We start from the raw sequence: 22,113 nt of genomic DNA, 5'->3' as shown, positions 1-22,113 counted from the left end.
CACGTGCTGTGTGACATTGTACACTTGCACAAGTTGGCGACACGACAAAATTCTATATAGTGGGGTATCAGTATATCAGTGTTATTATCATGATCTATACTGCTATTGACAGTGAGATTCAAACCCCTATGTGATCGGTTGAGTGCTAGCGCTCAACAATCTCACTTCCGCAAGCTCTCGCAAGTGATCATTTCTTTTGTATACGACTCAAGTCTAGTTCGTTTGAGTCTCCCGTAGGCAGACCAGTAGGAGGAAGACAGCCGTTATTTCTAGTTATAAACTCTGAGCTCGTTCGGACCGTTAGAAAATTGTCGTATGTAGAGTGCGCAATTTGGAAGTCGTAGGTATCAAGAAAAAGGTGTAAGTGTTATCAAACCTTTGAGCCCTCTTCCACGTCATTCTCTTCCAAGGTGGAGACAGACGTCTTCTCGAAAAGGAACGAAATGGTTCCGCCAGGGACATCACGAACAGATAATGGTTGTGTCGCTTCATCCATAGCCGTAATGTTGTCCAGGTCAACAGCAGACAAAAGTGATTCAAGCCTTGATTTCGGCTGCGCAAGGTCTTCTTTATCATCGCTCACACTTGGAAGCACCAGATGACGAAGAATGGCATCGTGGATATCGTCGCTCGTCAATCTCCGCAGGCAATTAATGTGTGTCCACTCTCCAAGTGATGCAAGCTCCGCCTGTTTTTTCTTCATGTACTACAGAATCATGGTCAGTATAATTCTGCGGATGATGAACAGAATTGAGATCCTTACTGCTCCATCCATCTTCTCGATGTGGTGAGGTTTAACTTGCGACGCATTGATAAAGCCGGTTTCAGCTAGATCTTCGTCGTCGTCATCCTCACCGACTTCTATATCGTTCCTGGAGAGACTTGTCATGTCATCGAAATGCTTTGAACCGGCATCACATCCGCAATCCAAAAGGTCATGGGTATTGCAGCCTGTCTCAGGATGGACTCGGAAAATGTCCCGAAGCTGTAAATGGAGGCATCAATCACCAGTCACCTCCTAGGCGAAAAGAGGTACATCTTTCCGTGAAAACGAGTCTGACTTTGAGCCGGATGATCCCTTGAATGTGATAGTATAAATCCCACCGGGTGAAAAAACAAAAAAATCAGCGTACCGAGCCCATAAGAGCTTGACACCCATAATTTAACGCCGGAATCCAACAGAACAGATAATTGACTCACAGTTGCTAAGTCCAATCTTGGTCACCTGCCTCTGATAGATTTTCTCTTCCAATGGGCGAAATAAGCGCGTTATACACCTTGTCAGTAGAGACGCTCACCATCAATTGTTCCTGCAGTAAGAAATCGATAGATGAAAACTGGCCGTTTCTGTCCATCACTATGATTATGTGATAAGGACAAGATACTTTCAAAGATTTGCCTATTCACCGATGAATGCGTGCCATGGACTGAAGGTCGTGACTTGAATGGGAGATCTTTTAGAGCCATCGTATCTTTACATACGCCACACACCTCGGGTTCCAGTCGGAATCTATCAGACACAATCTTGACGCGCCGATAAGGTTGAGCCCAACGCCGCCCGCCTTTGAACTCAGCAAGAATAGAACTTTCCCCAATAACGTCAGAATGGCGCTGATAAGTGGGAACTGAATAACCTACAATGGCTGTACTGCGATGATTTGTTAAAGGTGTTGACATACTCCTGTCTTTTCGCTGCTGGTGTCTGACTATGGCAGTATGATGTGAGACAAAAATCAAAAATACATCAACGTGGAATGAAAACAGTACCCGTCAAGTCGGAAGTACGTATAAGATTTCTTCTTGCAGAAGGCTTCGATCAAATTGAGGGTTGATGTATAATGTGAAACAATGATGCATTTTTCTTGGGTGCGCTAAATAGCGGTCAAATAAAGTTGTGCAATCAATCAAACAGACTTACCTCTTTGATGACTTTGAGGAGATGTGACAACGCTAGAAGCTTGCCTGATATGAAGATGCAATCAGCCAATGCACCTCATCAAAGAACACGGGGCCCACCGCTCATGGAGAAGTCTTCAATTCGGGGATCTTTAGGTAGTAAACTCAAGGCGTCATCGATACCTGGGCGGCGAATTGCATCCGTTTTCGTGGCTCTTGCCTTATCTGCTTGAGCCTTGAGCAACACGGGACTATTGCTGACTTTTGTGAGTACGTTGATTAAAGCAAGGGACTCTGCGGTTGGTCCATCAATCAGCCTATCTAGCTTATCGGGGTTAAGAATAGCCGAGAATATGGACAATTGCAGTTGCGTCGGAGTGATAAACACGACATATTCGTCTGTTCAGAATGTCAGATATTTGGACTGCGGTTAGAGAAAGAAGATACGTTTTGGCGGAAGATAATTCTTGAGAATGCTGGCTTCCCGTCGCAATACGAAACTTTTCGCGATCAAAGACAACTTTTGGTATCCTTCAGCAGCTGAACGAAACACAGTTGTTCCACGAACCTGAACTGACTGAGCCTCGCCAAGCTCAAGTTCCTTATCCGTGCAATCTGGTGCTCTACTTTTGAGGATAGGAACTTCGTAAACTCTACGGAATGTAGCGTAATCATCTGCGAATATTCCTTTATTTGATTATCCCTTGTGAAGAAGGCTCTGCAGCTCACCGAGCAGCCCTGGGTTACAAAAGCTCGCCTTTGATGAGTTAGCACCAGGAAGGTGATGAAAATAGATCCATCATGCGCACCATGGCATGGAATTCACTCAAATCATTCTGAATAGGAGTACCAGACAGAATGATTCTTCGGGCAGTACGTAATGATTTAAACATTGTCGAGGTCTTATTGTTTGATGACTTCAGTCTGTGTCCTGTCGAGGGGTCAATGGCATATATATTCTACCCGCATCAACTGACCTTCGTCACAAACAACCAGGCCAATCGGAGGACTATGCGGAGCATTAGGTTTGCATTTACTGCAGCGGTAGAAATAATACTACTCACTTGCAAAATGCCAAATCGTCTCTGACTAGCGTAAATAAATGTACAACAGTGAAAAATGTACCGCTCACATGACAGTCCGAAGCTTCTCATAGCCAATGACTAAAACCTGATGCCGTCTGATATCTCGGTGAGCGGAGAGCCCCAATCAACTGGTGCCAACACGTACGAGTTGAGAAATTGCTTGATGATGGATTTGTCCTTATCGCCTGTGAAAATACCGACACGATCTCTCCCCAACCTTAAAGTCCAAGTTGAAACAAATCTCGCATTAGCACGATTCTGTCCTACCACTTGTGAAATTCGGCGCGCCAATTCTGCTCGCAAGTCAGAAGATAGCGAGCATGACTGAAGAATAGAAACGAACATTGACCAGCGATACAGGGCATACGATCAAGGCCTTGCCGATTACTGGCCCAGCACCAACGTAGGGATTCTGCTCTGCGACCAGCTTGGAGATTGTAACACAGAAATGAGACAACGAACTCACTGAGGAGTGTCCATACAAGAGAAATTGTCTGTAAAAGGTGTCACCGAGCGGGAACAATGTCGAGTAAACAAACAAACCTGAAGGGTTTTCCCCAGGCCCCTGGAACCTTACTATCAGCAGTTGCACGAAAACGGACAGATTGAACACGTACATCTCGTCGGCGAGTATACACCCTTGGCCCTCGTGTCTTCGCAGGCCCATGACACATTCATACAGAAATTTGACGCCTGTAACATTTTGTGCCATCAAAGAAATACCATATCCAGATAGCATGAATACCTTCGATCTGATGTGGACGAAGATGTCTTGCAACGATGGGATCTAGGACAACTGCGACGGTGGGCAAGTTCCTGCAACGATATCTCAGCTTTGCTTCAATAGAAGCGTAACGTCAAAGCATACTTCTTGTTAAACCTCACAGCGTGCTCTGCGGTCGTTGCTTTCATGACGATTGCTCCCTCTGCTTCGGGATCATGCCTAGCCGGTTCTAAGACCCTCGTTAACAAGGAGGGGAAGAAACTTACAATGGTGCATTGGGCTTTTTAATTGGCTTCTGGCCATAGAACGACGCGGGGGGAACGAACGCTTTTGAAGCACCCGGAGATGCAGTTGTAATATCATTCTCTTTGCCAGGGAGAGCGCTCTTCGCCTGAAGCAGAAATGAAGGCTTGGGTGATGAAGATAGCACTACCGGCACGTCATCCTCCAGTCCCGGCAATGCATCTTCCACTCCAGTGATGGAAGGCATTCGCGATGCTAGTACTTGTGAATCTAACTCAATTTGTTTGCCACCGGCGCTAAAGCTGTACCCGTTGTGTAGAGCGAGTCCGTCCCACTCCTTACGGCCAAGTCTGTGATGACCATTCAGTGAGAGGTGGGCGACGAAGTAATTAAATCCTAGTTACATTTTCCCCTTTTCTGATATCACAGTGAGCTTGTCACCGACATGGCTAACAAATGCATCACCATCCCAAGTCTTGTGCTTCTTGCCCTGCGGCTTCCGCCTACGAGAGTCAGCATATATACAATGTCCTCGTTCCTTGCTCACCAGTTAGCAGTCCAATAAGTAGCTGGCGCATTTGCTTTCGAAGAGCCTGCGGAGGGGGGGTCCCGTGTGGATAGAAGATTGACAGGATGAAGATCAATAGCCCTTTTGTCTACGGCTTTTAATGGCGTCTTGTAAGGTACATTCATCTTCGTTGACGGCAAGGGAGTGACACGCAAAGAGGGTGTCGCGGAGCTATTACCAGTCATTGCAGAAGATGGTATGCTTCCTCGACCATAGCACTTTCTAGACATGTATTCTCCACGAGGAATTGGACGATCGATCCTGATCTCTTTCTCTCCAAATTTATACTCTCCATTTTCCTCAGCCTTGGGCGCATTTAAGGACCCAGCCCCCATTCTGTGGGCGCGACAACATAGGTTAACCTTGACCCTCAGTTCTCTCAGCCAGAAAATAAAACGTACATCTTTCCTTCTAAATCAAACATCGACCCTCTGATACCTGTGAGAACCAGAACGGCATCCCCATCCCAGGTTTTGTGTTTCTTGTACTGGGGGTATCTCCTAGTACCTTGGGATGAGCATGAAGGACACGAATTGGGACTTGCACATACCACTGAATCATCCAGTACTCCTCTCCTCCATGATTACTGCTTGCGCTATACGCCGAGGGACCTCCGAGTGTATTCTCGATCGCGACTTTCTTCCTGCTGGAGGTATCGAGTGGCAGCTTTCGTTTCTCGCCCGTAAGTGGCGACTGATACGCAGGCATAAAATTATGAAGTGAAAGTCTTAGACTTGATGATGTAGAAGAAAGGCGTTCTAGTTAATGCTGTCAGTAAACGGTAAATGTCCGACTCGAGATGTGTCGAGACGCGTCGGTGGCGCGTCGATATAATTGGTTTCGGTTATTTCCGTGACTAATCACGATGGTCTATTGCGCCAAGTACAGATTCAAAAGCAAAACAAAACATCGAAAGCAAAAGCAAAGCAAAAACATCGATAGCAAAAGCAAAGCAAGCATAGTGCTTTGGGGGTAAGCAAGGGAGCCCGCCCTGCGTATAGAACTCCAAGTCGACCACTTTGGTTACACCCTAGCACACCCCCATCCACCACCCTAAACCTGTCCAAAGGCAGGACGCCCATCAATCACCGTAGCCTGAACTTTGGTGCGTAAAATTTGATCGACAGGAACGGTCATGATGTCTTGGGACAGCACCACGTAGTCTGCCTGTTTTCCTGGAACGAGGGAACCAAGGCTGCCTTCGGTGAACGAAGCATATGCAGCATCGATCGTCATGCCTATTGATCGTTTTCCATATCAGTAACACTCATATCTGAGTACTCTCGTGAAGTACCTCTTAAGGCTTCCATGCGAGTTAGCCGTTGTTCTGGAAACCTGCAAAATATACATGAGTTCGATGGGGGGTTTTCGACTAGAAAGTTATACCATCCCGACGGGCCACTGGGTGATTGTCCTTCAGGAGACAGTCTCGTAATGGCTGCATAGAACCCAGCAAGCGGGTTCATGTCTTCCACCGGGAAGTCAGAGCCCAAGGCAAGTCGAGAACCGTGGTCAAGTAAAGAACGGAAGGCATATAAACCCTTTACTCGCTCAGCGCCCTAGAAAACGATGAACACCTGTAAACGCCAGAAGCTATGACTCCATGAACTCACAAGACGCTCTTCCGCAAACCACATATCACTGATGCTATTCCATCCATATGACACATGTCATTCGCAAACACATTCGGATGAATAATTTAACGTACGCATGTGTAGGTTGAACGCTGGAAATAACTAAATAACGACAATTCTACTTCCATTGACATCAAAGAAACTAAAATGCTCACCTCCAAGCTTTCCGACACGTTCCAGGTCGGTCATTGTTAAGATCTCAGCATGTTCTAGGCGAGGTCTGAGTGCCGTTACATTGACGTCCTCCGAGGCAGTCTCGAATGCGTCCAGAACCACACTGTTGGCATAATCCCCGATTGCATGGACATTCTTCCAGATAAAAGCAAATGAGGTGGATTTTTTTTGCGATCGCCAGCACTTACAACTTGCCACCCATCTCTTAGATATTGGAGTATAACGTCGGTCAAAACTTTGGGGTCCAAACGCATGAATCCTTTCGTGTGGGGGTTGTCAGAGTATGGCTCGTTCAGCTGAGAGACGTCAAAAATACGCAAACATGGCCAAGGAGCTTCTCACCGCTGCTCCACCAGAGCGTAAAGCACCTGAATAACTAGTCAGTCTGACACCTTAATACCATCACTACCGTTTTACCGTCAGCGAAGATCTTAACACTGCGAGCATTTAGCCTGCCATTTCCTGCATTGATGATTGGCTTTGAGAGGTTTCCCCAGTAAGGACCGCTTTCCTCGAAGTATCTCATCCCATAAATTCGAATCTATGGGCTATTGTGAACTACACAATGACGGCATCCTTGAGCGCTTACGGGAAGATTTCCTGCCGCCGCTTGCCTGCGTGAATAACGTCAAATGTGTTTTGACACAAGGATGTTTAGTAGACCTTTTAAAAAACTCAAGTGAAAAAGGTTTGAACCCCGCATCATGAACGGAGGTTAATCCATAGGACAAGGCATCATTGACTGTGGTATTGAAACGTCGCAGCAAGTCCTGTTCAGTTAGAGTTGGTCTCTTCACAAGGTCCTGGGCACTGTCAAGAAGAACGCCTGATCATTAATGTAAGCTATTTTTATGTCATATCTCCAGAAAGAAAGAACGGAACCGCTTGGAGTCCCAGATGAATCTTTCATAATGACACCACCTTCTACTTCCGATGGCCACGGAGAGCTCAATGCGAGAGCTTTCTTCGAGATCCACAATGCATGGCCATCCTTGCTAATTAGGACGATTGGCCGGCCGCGGACTATCGGATCCATCTCTAGAGCGTCCTGCAAAGCAACGAACTCTAGACTCGTGTAGCACATGATTTTATGAAGCTCACCGAGGTTGGCCATTCTTCCACTGGCCAAGAAGTGTGGTCCCATCCCGAACCTTCAATAATTTTTGAAGAGTCGTTGAGTATGTCATCGTTGTCCAAAATATATCGTCGGACGAGTGCAACTGTATCTGAATTGCAGTTACAATACTCAGATCGCTCCCAGGACAAGTCATTCTTATGCAAACCTTCGATCGTCTTGCCACTTTCAAGAGGAAGCTCCTTAGCTGCACCATATTCGAGAATGTGTGCATGCGAATCTGAGGTGTTGAAAAGTCGTTCTAGATAAATTGTTTCTTTACTTGCAGCTTACCACTAAACCCCGGAACCACGATCGAAGATTCGTCCAAATAACGAATTTGAAGAGAAGAACGAAGGCGACCTTTGGCAACCCAACGTGCCATGACATCCTCTAGTGACATGAAACCATGGATAAGTCTGATTCGACTGCTTGTGTTGGGCTTGTGTCTATTTTGACATACCTAAGGAACCAGTGTCCACTATTAAAGAGCCATCCACAACAAGGCACTGAACGTTCGGCACAACATGATCCATAGTGTAAACACGAGCACCCGATGAGGAGCAAACGGCGTAAGAATGTGAGAGTGACGAAGTTTCCTCGGAGGATAGGAACCAAGCCGCAAAGACAGCAAGAAATATCAGGATTACAAGACGAGAACAGCCAAATCCAGGCAGTACAGAAGCACTTCTGTGGGGTGGAACATTTTGAGGGTCCGTATCAGCAGATTTGCCAGGACCCTGGCGTTTACGCAGTTCAGACATAGCTGGCACAATGCCCTCAGTAGTAAATATGCAAAATATTCAAGGACCACTCCACCTGTAAGTTTCAGTCGTGCAAGGTGGGGGGGGGCAATTTCAAGATGTTTGGGGTGATGGGGATGGAAGCCAATGTCTGTTGACATCCTATCCAGGCTATACTATATAACAAAACTACTCGGTTACGTGAAAACTGGAATGACATTCTCAAGCTCATTGGCTGGTCACTCGGTCACGTGCATCCGAGAGTCAAATTTACGTTCCCATTGGCTGCCAAATCGCCAAGAGACAAACTGAAAAGACATTCTCATCGGCTGATCACTCAGTCACGTGTATCCGATAATTAAAATTACGTTCCCATTGGCTGCCAAATCCCTCAGTGTCAGCTGCGCCCCTGGTTGTCTCACTCTTACTAGAAGTTTAACAAACATTTCGACTTGCTTGTTATTTTCAGCGGCTAATCCACAGGTATCTGAGCTAGTACTGCTAGAGACGGTCGGACATTGAGCATGCCCGACGCGGTGGTAGCCAAATCAGGAAACGTTAACGTTGATATAGGATCCGCGTAAGTAATTTACGAGAGGATGGCCAAGTGACAAGTCGACAACATTTTAATTGACCAGTCCTCAATTGAGCTTGAAGTAGTAGGTCCATCCGGCTTAAAAGACTTTCCTCACATATTACTATCAGTAACGGTCAAATCGAATTCGTGATGTTAGACGGCTATTTCACGAGTCCAGGGATTTTTGTTACCATTTAAATTTGTAACAAGCCAAGTGGGTCACGAAATGGAAGTCCATCACGAATAGACCGTAACCGATCTAGCACACAGCTGTCACCTCCACCTCTTCCCCGCTACGGCCCACTAGTACGTACACTATGTTCGGATAGCTAACAATACTCCTCCGCTGCCGTCGCCTCAAGTTGTAAGTCCTTTTTCTTCTTTTGTAATATTGATTGATAGTAGTGCCATGTACAGTACTTGCCACTCAGAGACTCTACCTTGAATATTGCGCTGCCTATCACGCCCGACTGTGACAGCCTACACCCTGCAGCTGCCGCCTCTTGCATTCTGCCATCTATCACTGCACCTAGATCTCGCACCCTCTTGCGTCATTTGAGTGAGTTTTCTGTCTTCTTCTACCCACATTTACCTACTATAGCATCTCCTGAGGACCTGCACTCAGCTCCATGGTAAGTTTTTTATTCACTCCCTTCGTGCACCTGCTGCTACCCAATTGTGCATGTGAATCTTTTCGTCTGCTGACTTCTAGTAGCCTTCTGTACCTGCATCATCTGAAACCTTCCTCCGCCCCTTTGCACAATCTCGCACTTTCCCTGGATGCTTTCACGCCTTCTAATATCGTCTAGCGGTGTCTCGCATTGTCACCGTCTCAGTACGGTATAGTGTGGCTTTCACTATCATTTTTTCTCTACCGGTTCACAATCATCGCTTTCATATTCAGTACTTGCCCCTCGCATATTTTCATCTCTACTTACTTTACTTCTGTGTTCATTAGCTATAGCTGGGTGTACTCCAGCTACTGCAGTGCAATTTGATGTGCCCATTACTATGATTCTGTGATCAAACGGAGCCTACAACTGCCGCACAACAGGGTAACAAGACTTGACTTGTAGTATAAGTTCATTACCGCGGAAGGGACCACTAGGAAGCACTTACTAATAGTAAACCAGGGTTATTGATACAATACAACAACTTCGGAAGACTGGTACTAGATTAGGGCTGAGTATGTACAAAACCTTGCTGTATGTCCGTGCATTATAACTCGCAAGCCCGACGCGATTTTGTAATGTGTTTGTGGGGATGATAGGCTCAACAATTGCACACCTTGTACTGGCTCTTACTGAGTATGTACGGTTTTTTTTTGGTTTGATGGCATAGCAATTAGCCAGGTTCCTCCGAGCAGTCCGAGTCAGAATGATGAACAGACCGCTGGTGACGTGACCGTGAGAAGACGTCGGGTTCATGACACGCAATGCATTCAGCACTTCACTCCCATCTGAGTCGACGGTCGAACAATATTCTGTCGAGCTTCACTGTCCTCTCTTCCAGCATTTCCGGGAATGCCCCTCAATGGTCTTCTGCGGCAGACAGCTCACCCAATCTGGCTTCATTCAATCATCACAAAGTTCTGCTCTATGGTCTAGTGTCTACAATTGCAGTTTCGGCAACCATCACAAATGCACTCCGATGTCACAGTAATTTCTATTCTGTGGCAATTTATCTTTCAAAGAGTAATAGAAGTGTATTGGTGCGCGATGTATCAATTGTGATTCACGGCGTACTAAAACAGCTTTCAGATACTTGCAAATTTCGGTCTTCTTATTGCATTGCTGTGTGGGCAGCTCGTGCAACAGATATTCTTCGGTGCCCTTCGTCCTCAGGAGGTGGAGGTAGCTCTCATTGAGTTGATAGTCGACTCTGTGCTTAATTATCACTAGCGGCTATATGACCGTCTATGGTTTTTCGTCACAGAATCTTTGCTGGCATTCACAATCTTCCGGGATGACTTTGACATTCCGTTTGCCTTGATGTTCGGCTTTTTGCTGTTTGTCAGGTCATTCCACTGGCTTGCTTCGGACCGAATTGAGTGGGTATGTATCTTGCTTCGCCTGGTGCTGCAATGCACTTAGTCATAATCTAGATGGACCAACGCCCATATCCCGGGCCACCCACACTCTTTCATGTTCGAATGACCACACTCTTTGTCATACTTTGGTGCACAGACCTATTGATGTTTGCGGTTGCGGTTGAAAGTACACTGAAAAACGGTATAGGGGGCATGATGATGTTTGCAAGCGAGGTGCGTGCTCTACATATCCCTTTAAATTATATTTAACACTCCTTTCAGTACGCTATCTTGATGGCGAGCGCCATGAACACTACGGCAAAGTATGGGGTTTGCGTCATCGATTTGAGGCGCGCAAGGCAAAGGGGTGGCGAGAATGCGCCTCCATGGCAGAATAAAAGCATGTGGGTATTCTACATCGAATTGGTTACCGGTACGCAATATCCATATCGATTCCGAACCTTCATAAACGTTTCTTTTACAGATTTCTTAAAACTCACTACGTACCTTCTATTCTTCCTCCTTATCGTGGCGTTCTATGGGTTGCCGCTGAACATCATCCGAGATGTTTATCTCACTGGGCGATCATTTGTGACACGATTGCGCGCGCTTGTTCGATACAGAGCTGCCACCCGCAACATGGATGAGCGCTACCCTGACGCGAGCGAAGAAGAAATGTCGGCCATGACAGATCGAACGTGCATTATCTGCCGCGAGGAGATGTTCATCCATGACGTGTCTGGGAATCAGGGAGAGAATTCAGGCTCGAACCCTGCACAACAGAATTCTGATGGTCCCAACACCACCCCAAAGAAGTTGCCCTGCGGCCATATTTTCCATTTTTATTGTCTTCGATCCTGGCTTGAACGCCAGCAAAGCTGCCCTACTTGGTACGTTAATTTACGTTGCGGAATCTCGAGATCGCTCATGGTATATTCTCTTCGCAGTCGACGTAGTGTGCTTGAGAATCCCGCGCAAGAACAGCAGCGTGCTGCGGGTGCCCAGGTAGGAGCAATACCTGGACAACCAATTAATTTTGGCAACCCGGTGGCCCCAGGAAACCAACCCCAAGCACCTCGCAACGTTAATAACCAGCCCCCGCCAAATGCAGCTGCTCAGGGGTGGTTGCCCGGGCAAGCACCAGGCGTTGTTATTCAATACAACATCCAGTACCAGGGTCCGCCACCTTCACGGGATGCATCTCAAGCTTCGGCCACGGCTACAGCTACTCCTCAGCCTGTGCCTCGCTTTCCTGGGTTCGCTGGCCTCGATGGACAATGGCGTCAGTGGGGTATGGATCCCCGATGGTTTGGTGACGAGCCTTCGGGCGCCTCGGATCAGTCCTCGGACATTACAGGCGACTTACGGCAGAATCCCCGAGATGCCGCCGCCGCCGCTGCATCGCAGCGATTTGAACACAAGAATATCCGGAGATCTAATAAGGTGGCTCCTGCTGTCAAGCCTGCATCCGGTGAGGCGTCGAACGTATCACCTTCTGATGCCGGTGTTTCTTCTGCTATGCCAGATTCAGAATTGGCAATCCCTTCTTTCATCCCATTACACGCACATGAAATTCCCTCCCGAATAGGGACACCACAAGGCGTTGACCCGTCCCACACTCACTTGTGGCAGCCACTCCCACAATCCTTAAATGGTGGTGTACCTACGCCAAATCTCAGTGCTTCTGTCCCCGTGGGCGCCGTTCAGACACCATTACGGGGGCTGCCACCCAATCTGACAGATGAGCAGTTAATGCTCATGGATCAGATTACACGAGAAGCCATTGACGAGAGACTCAGGATACTCGAAGGAGTTTCGGTTGCAGTTAGTCGTTGTGTCGAGGATCTCACGCGAGTACGAAGCGCCTTGCCAGTTTCCAGCAGCACACCGTCAGCCTCAACTGTTGCCCAATCATATGATACTCCACCCTCTGCTACTGAAGAGTTTAACACGTAACATACTTGTACTGTTGTTACCGGCAAATAACATTCTGACCCAGCTCCATGGAAAGTTGTATACTTGGTTTATTTAATTGGTACTTATTCAAACGTTCAACAGGAGCGCTTCAGCCTTACGTTTTACAGTGTTGGCGTCCACATTTGATTTATCTACTTTAGAGTAAAAGGTCTTGTATACTTGCCCAAGGATTTTGCGGGAATCGCCACCGAGTGTTGTTTCAGCGATCACCTCGTTGAGAACACGGTCGATATCCGCTTCCGACGTCAAAGGGGGTAAGAAAGCCGCAAGAACGTCTGCTTCGCGATGTTCTTTTTGTGCCAAGTCCGGTCTGGAAGCATTGATGAACTGAATGGCAGAATCATGCTGTGTAACAAAACAAATCAGGTGATGAGCAATATCAACGAAATAAAATTTGGACTAACACGTCGTAAAGTGGCCTTTCGTAGGATCGCGGTTATAGCGGAGGATGACACGGGTGAACCAGCTGACTTGTCAGCAGCATAGACTTCCGAGAGAATGGACTGCGTCATTAAGCACCTCAGAAGTTAGAACCTTCAACTTCATTTGTGAAAGATAAAAGCTCACGCGTATCGTTGTGGAAGTCATTGAATCCTTGGTCTATTTAAGCGCTTTATTGGCAGGTGAATAGTATTGATTCAACAGGACAGTCACCTTCATAGCAGTCTTGACTCCGGACAATAGTTGTTGGCGGACATCTGCATGACTTTTTGAACATGACGGCGCACTTGCCAGTGTGGTTAAATGTTTACTGACCTATGGCTATCCCTGATGTGGAAGACAAAGCGCGCGACATCATTAGCATTTTGCCATGCGTTTGTCTTAAGCTTGAACGAAGTGGAAGTGCTACGATCATCATGGTGATCGTCGAAAACAGTCCAATTTCAAACTCCGTACTCGAGCATTTCTGAACTGGCCGATTCCCGAACCGTTAGCGACAAAGTCTAGACCCAAGTGGAAGTTGCCGTGTGCGTTACTGTTTCTCGCGCCTGCATCAATATGTCATTATAGACTGCGTTAATCTAACAACAGTCAAAGTTGAGCTACGCTTGTTCTCCCTCGGCAGGCCTCTCTTATATTTGACACTCAGTTACTTTTTAGTGATCAGATTTTTCTGCTCGTCATATGAAAATCGACTGCGGAACAGTATTGAATCGGACTGCGACCTGAACTGCAACTGGATTTGATTTTTCAGTCTTATCATCATACGGCGGTCATCTTGCACTTTTACAGTACTTGCATCAATAGCATCGCAGTTTGCGGCCCATGGAACCCGATTTCCCCTTATCTGGGACGTTCGTCTCATCCATCAAAGAGTCTTGCCGGATCGTGACAGTGGCCGCAAATATCAAGGTGAGCTTTTGACTGGTACATAATTCTCTTCCGCATTCAGCTTTGTCTTTGTGTTTCGCTTCGATCCACCATGTATGTCTGTTGTTGTCCTTGCAACATATCCCATGGATTTGTTGTCGATCTGCCATGAATTTCTTTGTTCGAACAGCCTTTGACTGGTTGATCCATTAGGTCGAAGATGCCGCTATCAGGCGCTTCCTGGAATCTCCGTCCTTTCGATCCTCGTTTCATCGTGTCTCAGGCTCTCATGGGCTTGCATTCCCTCTCAAGTTCCCCTCACTCTTATCTGAACTAAACCTTTTATCTGTTCTTTCTCTCCTCAACTTCGCTTCCGGCTATCGAGTGCCACTTCACGAACAGACAGGACGAGGTGCATGGGATAATATACGGGCGTTCACATTCTCTCTATATCTGTCCTCTGCGACAGGACAGGGAGATTTACTTTCCGCGAAAGGCATGAAGACGATGAGTGAGCAGCAAGTTGCCCAACACATGGGTGTCACGATCCACGTCGAGCGACCTCATGAAAAGATTCCCGGTGTCACAGTCGGGGAACTCGGTGGACCAATATATGAGCTGGTGAAACTGATCAACTCAACCCTAACCGAGACGGGTCAGATCCTGGACGCTGCAGGATATTCGGAATTAGGGGGCTTTGTTTTGGAGAGCTTGAAGGAAGGAGCAAAGGCAGACCCTAGCGCAAGTCTTGGAATTGTGCTAGAGAGGGTGGGCCGCAATTTTTGCAGCTACCAACAACCGAATAATCAACTCTTTGAATTAGCTGGTCAGAGCTATTCCAGCTTTCCGCGACATGGCAGTTGTTAACGGGAAACGTGAGTGGACGGCGGATCATAGCTAAAATTATCCTTGCGCTCATCAAATTTTTGAAGCGGTGTACTGCTTCAAAAAGGCACTTTTTCTTATCCATGCAGTGAAGATTCGTTTTGGTTCTTCGCCACCATTTCCCATCCCCAGCACAGCTCAGGCACCCGTGTTCACCGATAATGTTCTGCCGTCCCTTTTGGTCCATTTGGGAGTTTTAGGACCTGACTGGTGCAACATCTCACGGACTTCATGAATTGTTTCCTGGTGCCGAGAGCGAAGATAAGATTGACGCTCTCTTGGCTTTACCTCCTGAGGCTTCACAGGCTGTTGCGCAGGATACCAAGAAAACACCCCCAAAGGATGGTACCTGTACTCACGACGGAGCAGGCCTATGTTTTGCGTGCGGCTGCCGTATACGCTTGCGAGAAAATTGTTGAATATGCAAGGGGTGATGGAAAAAATAGTGAAGAGCAGACATGGCTGAAAGATATCACATTGCCCGAACTAGACATCTGGCTCTGGGCAGTAGCCAAAGACCGACCAGATTATAGAGAGCTGGAGAGATTTGTTCTGCGGGGTACGGTGTTCTTTTAGAGTCTTTTAGTCGCGATTTAGCAGCATGAACGACCGACTCGGTTACTATGGCACTGTTACACATACTATCCAGGCGTCAAAATCACCAATGAAGGACTTGTGTGTCCATGTGCGTTGACGAGCATGATTATTTTGATAAGCCAATTGCAATCCTTCACCCAGAATCTTGAGACTCAGAGGCCGCAACATCCAGAGGTATAATCGTAACTTTGCCATGGCAATATGGCCATCTGGAAATCGTGGGTGAGCGTTGCTGAGTTGTTCGGGGAAGTCGATTGGGTGTTATAGTAATCCGGCCAGGCCCCCTTATGCATTGTTTGTGTGTGCTACGGAGCGCCTAGGCTATGATTACGCACTTCCTGCGTCAGCAGGTTGGTGAGGCGTTATGCCTACGCAATCACGATTAGACTGCAATTTCGGCATGAGTGATTGATGATCAAACAGGAAAATAGCGATGACAAGAGATGATCAAACGGACAGCCCCGGAGTCCCTGGACACCTCTGAACACCAAGTAAGGACGCTTGCGCAGATGGAAGTGTTCCTCGCAGAATGTTAAGATGGGAAAAGATGCCTCGTCTAATCTGTAGTACCACATTTAGGTGTGAAGGGTCCCAGAGGTCAGGACGGTTGTGAGAAGAATATGCAAACACGTTTGTCATATGAATGATATCCTATGTCACACCCCAATAGCGATGCTGGAAACGAAGATCCTGGTATAGACAGTGCCGTTGAAAGACGTATCAGCCATCAAGGTGGCTGCGACGATATCTGAGTTGTCTGGGAGACTTCCATCCAGACGGCCAACTTGAAAGCGGCCAAAGCCTGAAGCGGATAAATATAAAGTGTAAAGACATTTGGGAATCATAAGAGATACTAACTTCCCAGCTGTGCTGCCCAATAATCACCGAAGAACAACCACAGTATATCTGGCGGCCTAAAAAATGTCTGAGGAGGTTGAGACGTATTCCACTCCACCAACCTCGCCAGCAGACGGACGAGCGTACGGTATGGCCACAGAAAACGTGATTCGACCCTCGTTATCGAGAAAAAATAGTCGGCCATCGCTGTTATCGTCGTTGTCGTCGCTGCATACGAATATCACATGGCATCATAACGTTTTCGGTAGAGCAACAGTCGCCTTCAGGAGCAAAGGCAGTGGCACAACGGATAAGTCCAGGTGATAATCCCACAACACTAGTCCGCCGCGACTTCTTTGTGCCACCACCATCTATCGAATCGCCCAGATCAATTTCAAGCTCGAGCTTAAGCTGCAGTCCCAGTTCATTGTTACCAATGCCCATGTCTGCAAAGTCACCTTGCTTCGTGCATTCACACCTAGATAAAGGAGCATCGCTACAGGACTGGCTTGAGGTCCATTCAAAGGATAACGAGGTACTTGGTTCAGACGTTGGAGTAGCCAAGGCTCTTCAGCAACATCATCGGCCTCCACACCATGTCGAGTTGCCTTGCCCTGATGGAGGCAGCCATGCATTCTCAGAAAATGACGACAGCGATACGTATGGCGGCAACTTGACGAGACAGTTGGCAGAGACAGCAGTCGGGGTTCGTGAAATGAGTAAGCAACTCGGTGAGTGCTGTTCTTGGACTTAGACTTTCCATCTACTCAACAACCATGCTCCTTCAGGACGTGCTCGAATAAGATCCAATATCCAGAGTGTCCTTATCGTAACCAAGGCCAGGGATAACCGCCTTATCAAACTGACGCGTGAGCTTGCATTGTATCTGATGCTCAAACATCGTCAAGGGGATCGAGGCCTTATTGTGTGAGTCTTGAGCGTTATATCATTCGGGGTGTTTTACGAGGACTTCGCTAGCTATGTAGACCATCAACTGCGCAACTCGAGGAGGTTCGACGCCGAAGGCATACAGAGAGATCATCCAGAATTGTTTGAACCTCTCCCACGAAGACGGTCGTCCAGCAGCAATTCTCTTTCTTCTTTATCATCATCATCCACTCATCAAGATGATTTCAACACGCTCCAGGAGGGTCAGCTACGATACTGGACTAGTGATATGTGCAGCAATAGTCCTCATCTATTCGATTTTGTCATCACGGTAAGCGACCCAACTCACGCGTCTCGTTGAGTCCACTCATTTCGATGCTTAGCTTGGAGGAGATGGCACTGTTCTTTTCACCTCATGGCTCTTTCAGCGAATTGTTCCTCCCGTCCTCCCTTTCGCACTCGGCTCCCTTGGCTTTCTCACTAATTTCGACTTCGCTGACTATCAAGCGGTTGTAGACTCAGCCATCGACTCGGGTATTCGTGTCAACCTACGCATGCGATTTACATGCACGGTCTACCGTGCTGTGTTCGACAAGCAAAAGGGCCGCAAGGCCGTGAAAAAGGGCGAAAACAGGTGAAATCATGATGAAGGACGTAAATAAAGGAGGATGGGAGGCACTCGAAGGAGGCTGGTCTGGCGGATTTACCACATCGGAGGGTGGCAAGTGTTCGAGAGACAAGGAGATCATGTGCTTCACAACAAGACCAGTTGAGACGTTTGAGGTTCTCAATGATCTTGTGGTGGACCGGGGACCCAGTCCCTATGTCAGCTTGCTTGAATTATTTGGTACGTTACCTCTTTCGATATTTGAGCACATATGTTTATCATTCTGAAGGCGACGAACACCATATGACAACTGTGCAAGCCGATGGACTTTGTGTAGCCACGCCCACCGGTTCCACTGCTTACTCAGTAGGTTTCTCACCATCACTAGCGGTTACCGCTATTAACTCTTTTCTCGGTGTAGTTATCTGCCGGAGGGTCCTTGGTTCACCCCGAGATACCTGCAATCCTCATCAGTCCCATCTGCCCTCACACACTATCCTTCCGTCCCATGCTTCTTCCCGACAGTATGGAGCTGCGCATATGTGTCCCATATAATTCTCGTAGCACAGCTTGGGTGTCTTTCGACGGCCGAGGCCGTGTGGAACTGCAACGTTCGTCATCAGATGCCACTTTTCACTCAGTCTCTTACTTCTTTTTCAGAGGGTGATCATATCAAAATAACTGCTTCCAAATACCCCTTCCCGACTGTTTGCGTGGACAAACAGTCAACTGACTGGTTCCATGCCATCTCACGAACCCTAAAATGGAATGAACGCGAGCGTCAAAAATCGTTCGTCGTAGTCGAAGAGGGCCCATCACGAAAATCCAGCACGGGGAAAACGAGGAGTCCTGAACAAATGAAGCAAGATGACATGTTTGATGAAGTTTTGGAGGATGAAGAGGAGGATGAAACAACGTCTGACGGTGAAGATGACAAATTTGATATCGATGACTCTTCGCCCGAGGCTTCGACCAGCGGACGTACTGGTACTCACATTCCGAACGGGCTAAGTGCTAGAGATGCTGCAGTCGGTATTGCAAAAGCTCGCGAGGAAGCGGGTTCCCAGACAGATGACGATTTGCTCTCGACACCGCAGTTGGCTGCACTTGCGCTCACTCAAGGCCGTCGCATCAAATTCTCTCGTTCTGCCAAATCACGTTCGCGTTCAAGGTCGGGTTTGCGTTCTGGTGTTGATACTCCAGGACGGTTCGCTGGACCCGCACATCGTCCGCCTCATATCAGTCCCCACTACATTGACCATCGATTAAGGACGCCCTCTCCCGCACCTTCACATTCTTCAGATGACTCGTTGTCGAACATGGACGTTGCTCAGCGTGGTGCTCGGGATGATATACATTCTCGGGAGCAATATTCAAGTGGTCGTAGTCGCATTCCCAAGGACAGGGAATTTGACGACGACCTTCAGACTCCCACCGTGGCAGATACGCCGCCGGGTCGCAGAAACCATCACCGAGTAGATTCGAGGGATTACGACCAACATCATCCCCGCGCCTTTGCTGTATGGGGCAATGATGAGTCCGATAGTAATGCAAGTGACAGCGATGCTTAATCATTCGGAATATGTTAGGACTTCCTTACCGTTCCTCTGCTGCCCTCTTTTCCCTTTTGTAAATTAATCATTTTACCATACCCAGACATCTTAAGTATTATGCGTTGCTATTGCAGCTCTAGCTAGTGCCATTACTTGTACCATTATGTGGATTCTAGGGATTTTCGGTCACGTGGGGTTTACTTGTGCAATGTGCACGCGACTCCTACATTAATATTTTCTGCACCCCCAAACGACCAGCTGCGCAGTGTTCAATTGCAAAGAGACCTCATTTCATTGAAAGTTGTCATCTGCAGGCTGTGGTAGCTGCCAATGACAATTTGTCCAGCAACAGATGCCAGTGGTAGCCACCTCACCACGTCACGCATCAACCGGTTGCTGAGACCTTTGCGCAACAAATGCTTGAGTTTGAGCAGGTTGTTGTCCACCGCTCGACATAGTGCGTCTCGCAGCACGTACTTGTCACATAGTCAAGACTGGCCACTTGATTGCCGTCCACCACTTGCCCTTCTTCCCCAACCGTCCTCTGCCACTAGAGGCAAGTTGTATTTTGACAGAGCAGAAGACCTGGAGCTCTCTCGCTTGATATACGCAGTTTGTGATGCTTTTCGATATCTCCTCCAGGTCACGCACGGAACAGTGCCAGGGGACTCGATTCCCAGCCTGGCAGCCATGTGCTGCTTCGTAGTCGGAGAAAATGTTCCGCTCAGTGGCACCGGAACGCGTAATGGCCAAGAGGAAACGGTAGATGAAGACGAGCTGATGAAAACTGTGGAGGACATCTATGACACTATCCCAACCTACTATCGACGGTGAGCAGGCCTGGCTATTTATCTACGGAGTCTCATCGTCCCACCTGCAGACATTCCATCGCATCTCATGCACTTTTCCTTGTGCTAGCAATTTGTCCGCACCACCACACGCTTGTCAGCACTCTTCTGGATATCTGCTTGTCTTTTGGTCTAGTTCACGAATCCCGTCGTTTGCTCAGCATAATCCTTAAAATTGCTTTCCTGTCCACCACCTCTCCTCCTCCAATCACACACCCAGGGCATGTCTCCTACCTTGCCGATCTTCTCGCTCGATGGGTATCCGGGAACAGCGACACAATGACATCTAATGCCATCCCACTTTTCTCAGTCTCGACCTTCTCGCGAGCGGTTATAGATAATCTAGCTCAATCAAATATCTCTTTATGGACATGCAAAGCGGTCGCCAAGTTCTCTCGCAGTGTCGAGGTGACCGACATCGACTCTTTCGTTACGCTTCTGGATTCTCTGGCTGAAACCATACATGATCATCACCCGGTGCGGTCTGGAAAAGGGAAGGAGAAGGAAACCCTAGATATTGTGGCTATTCGCCACCGTCTGCATGATTGGATGAACAGGCTGTTTGCAGTCACTGCTAGTACCTCTGCAGCACTTGTAGATGAATACCGCCGCCCCGATATTGACTCTATCATTATGTTACTCAACCGATGTCGAAGCTACGGAATGCATACCCTGAGACTGAGTGCTTCACCTCAAGCTTCTCAAGACGAACTTCCTGACGCAATTACGATACTCGCCACGCACCTTCATATTACATGTTCGCTGGCGGATTATGATTCATGTCTCTTGGATCTGCTTCGTGAGGTTTCACCTATTCCCACAACGTTCACTCGCCTCGTTGAGGATATGTATCGAGGTTCCACACACGATTTTATGACATCGCTACAACAATCCTCGTCGACTTTGCAAACACGCAAGCTATTACAGCTGGACGCCTCCCTATGGGCCTGCGCCCTTCGTGTCTTCGAGAGCACCCCGAAAGGCACCTCACAGGAGATTCAGAGATTCAAGCTTCTCTTGATCGATGGTGTGGACGAGGCCGAGCGCCGGTTATTTGGAGCTGGTCCACCCGATAGCAGCCCAGCCGTTCGGCTACCAGGACAGAACAAGAGATCCCGCAGCACGCACCATCGTAGACCGAGCGGAGAATGGGAGTGGGAGGAAATGGTTGGCTGCTGGATCCGCAAGACGCCTGCTCATGTGAAGAAAAAGGGGAAGATTGCACACGTTGTTTTGCACGAGAGCCCGGTTTTCATTAAACGTTTGTTGCGCAGGGGCGCTCATCGATATGTGACCCAGGGCTCCTCTCGTGTCACTGTTCCACACAGATCCGCAAGGTCTGCAATGGGGCCTACTGTATCCAGGGCTTGCAACTATCTTTCTTCGCCGTCCTCGCGAGGAAGCGAAAACTTTGCGGAAGACTCAAACAATCATTCTTGGTGGGATGGAGAGAACGAGAAAGAAAATCTAATGCCAAGTTCGCCCATAGCGGAACGTCGACCAGTACACAGACCGCGCCACTCCAACTTCTCTTCAATTCTGATGGACGCCCAGAAGAACAGGGTTAATCTACATGATCCTAAACCTCCTACAACCAGCATCTTGTCCGGTTTCAAACAATCACGGCCTTCGTTATCTCGGAAACTATCTGTCTACCCGCCTGCGGCTATGTTGCCTTCTGATGACTCTATGGACTTGTTCGCGTACGCAACTTCTCCGCCTAGGACATAGTTTTGATTGCTTTATTCTGTATTACGATTTGATTCACATATTATGACATTGAATATTCAGACACTTCGAGCGTTTACTCACGTGCTCAGAAA

At 47.8% G+C, this 22,113-nt stretch overlaps 7 protein-coding genes across 7 annotated transcripts; 4 read left to right on the top strand and 3 right to left on the bottom strand.

The window, feature by feature from the left end:
• Nucleotides 1-132: 132 nt before the first annotated feature.
• DFJ58DRAFT_747691 (P-loop containing nucleoside triphosphate hydrolase protein) lies at nt 133-5,315 on the bottom strand. Its single transcript, XM_041387543.1, has 32 exons — nt 5,067-5,315; nt 4,918-5,016; nt 4,496-4,852; nt 4,353-4,451; nt 3,972-4,298; nt 3,850-3,924; nt 3,727-3,797; nt 3,599-3,674; nt 3,525-3,546; nt 3,448-3,475; nt 3,325-3,398; nt 3,249-3,274; nt 3,127-3,198; nt 3,029-3,076; nt 2,961-2,981; nt 2,874-2,905; nt 2,706-2,827; nt 2,626-2,653; nt 2,465-2,571; nt 2,344-2,416; nt 2,017-2,295; nt 1,919-1,962; nt 1,768-1,871; nt 1,639-1,706; nt 1,492-1,585; nt 1,408-1,440; nt 1,299-1,357; nt 1,201-1,245; nt 1,134-1,147; nt 1,037-1,078; nt 764-985; nt 133-706 (listed from the first exon to the last, which is right to left on the bottom strand). Exons 1-32 carry the CDS (start codon nt 5,222-5,224, stop codon nt 371-373), a joined length of 3,255 nt encoding a protein of 1,084 aa, XP_041240622.1. The 5' UTR covers nt 5,225-5,315; the 3' UTR covers nt 133-370.
• A 39-nt stretch (nt 5,316-5,354) lies between these two features.
• On the bottom strand, nt 5,355-8,370 carry DFJ58DRAFT_803056 (amidohydrolase family-domain-containing protein). Its single transcript, XM_041390955.1, has 17 exons — nt 8,258-8,370; nt 7,902-8,204; nt 7,733-7,831; nt 7,608-7,679; nt 7,426-7,550; nt 7,207-7,372; nt 6,988-7,150; nt 6,914-6,938; nt 6,742-6,865; nt 6,667-6,692; nt 6,513-6,620; nt 6,306-6,459; nt 6,225-6,252; nt 6,130-6,163; nt 5,903-6,075; nt 5,811-5,851; nt 5,355-5,754 (listed from the first exon to the last, which is right to left on the bottom strand). The coding sequence occupies exons 2-17, from the start codon at nt 8,200-8,202 to the stop codon at nt 5,570-5,572; spliced, it is 1,824 nt and encodes a 607-aa protein (XP_041240621.1). The 5' UTR covers nt 8,203-8,204; nt 8,258-8,370; the 3' UTR covers nt 5,355-5,569.
• A 1,823-nt stretch (nt 8,371-10,193) lies between these two features.
• Nucleotides 10,194-12,743, top strand: DFJ58DRAFT_664903 (uncharacterized protein; the record flags this gene model as incomplete). The annotated part of the gene is made up of 7 exons (XM_041382472.1): nt 10,194-10,469; nt 10,519-10,611; nt 10,660-10,812; nt 10,863-11,021; nt 11,070-11,220; nt 11,272-11,677; nt 11,735-12,743. The coding sequence occupies 7 exons, from the start codon at nt 10,194-10,196 to the stop codon at nt 12,741-12,743; spliced, it is 2,247 nt and encodes a 748-aa protein (XP_041240620.1).
• Nucleotides 12,744-12,786: 43 nt separating this feature from the next.
• DFJ58DRAFT_30285 (Yqey-like protein-domain-containing protein) lies at nt 12,787-13,415 on the bottom strand. The gene is made up of 2 exons (XM_041379734.1): nt 13,169-13,415; nt 12,787-13,109 (listed from the first exon to the last, which is right to left on the bottom strand). Exons 1-2 carry the CDS (start codon nt 13,274-13,276, stop codon nt 12,831-12,833), a joined length of 387 nt encoding a protein of 128 aa, XP_041240619.1. The 5' UTR covers nt 13,277-13,415; the 3' UTR covers nt 12,787-12,830.
• Nucleotides 13,416-13,722: 307 nt separating this feature from the next.
• DFJ58DRAFT_803049 (uncharacterized protein) lies at nt 13,723-15,809 on the top strand. Its single transcript, XM_041390954.1, is given in 7 exon segments — nt 13,723-14,117; nt 14,289-14,843; nt 14,899-14,950; nt 15,008-15,141; nt 15,161-15,268; nt 15,330-15,539; nt 15,603-15,809. 6 exon segments carry the CDS (start codon nt 14,031-14,033, stop codon nt 15,534-15,536), a joined length of 1,143 nt encoding a protein of 380 aa, XP_041240618.1. The 5' UTR covers nt 13,723-14,030; the 3' UTR covers nt 15,537-15,539; nt 15,603-15,809.
• Nucleotides 15,810-16,097: 288 nt separating this feature from the next.
• On the top strand, nt 16,098-19,685 carry DFJ58DRAFT_803043 (ATP-NAD kinase-like domain-containing protein). Its single transcript, XM_041390953.1, has 10 exons — nt 16,098-16,358; nt 16,415-16,590; nt 16,664-17,125; nt 17,183-17,321; nt 17,373-17,613; nt 17,666-17,896; nt 17,934-18,129; nt 18,179-18,255; nt 18,311-18,500; nt 18,550-19,685. Exons 2-10 carry the CDS (start codon nt 16,479-16,481, stop codon nt 19,458-19,460), a joined length of 2,559 nt encoding a protein of 852 aa, XP_041240617.1. The 5' UTR covers nt 16,098-16,358; nt 16,415-16,478; the 3' UTR covers nt 19,461-19,685.
• A 447-nt stretch (nt 19,686-20,132) lies between these two features.
• On the top strand, nt 20,133-22,021 carry DFJ58DRAFT_731286 (uncharacterized protein; the record flags this gene model as incomplete). Its single annotated transcript, XM_041386018.1, has 2 exons — nt 20,133-20,272; nt 20,323-22,021. 2 exons carry the CDS (start codon nt 20,133-20,135, stop codon nt 22,019-22,021), a joined length of 1,839 nt encoding a protein of 612 aa, XP_041240616.1.
• Nucleotides 22,022-22,113: the final 92 nt, after the last annotated feature.

This window comes from Suillus subalutaceus (genome assembly GCF_016647625.1).
Source record: "Suillus subalutaceus strain FC151 chromosome Unknown DFJ58scaffold_103, whole genome shotgun sequence".
Lineage (NCBI taxonomy): Eukaryota > Fungi > Basidiomycota > Agaricomycetes > Boletales > Suillaceae > Suillus > Suillus subalutaceus.
Note: the sequence above shows the minus strand (reverse complement) of the source record. Positions and strands in the feature narration are given on the sequence as shown.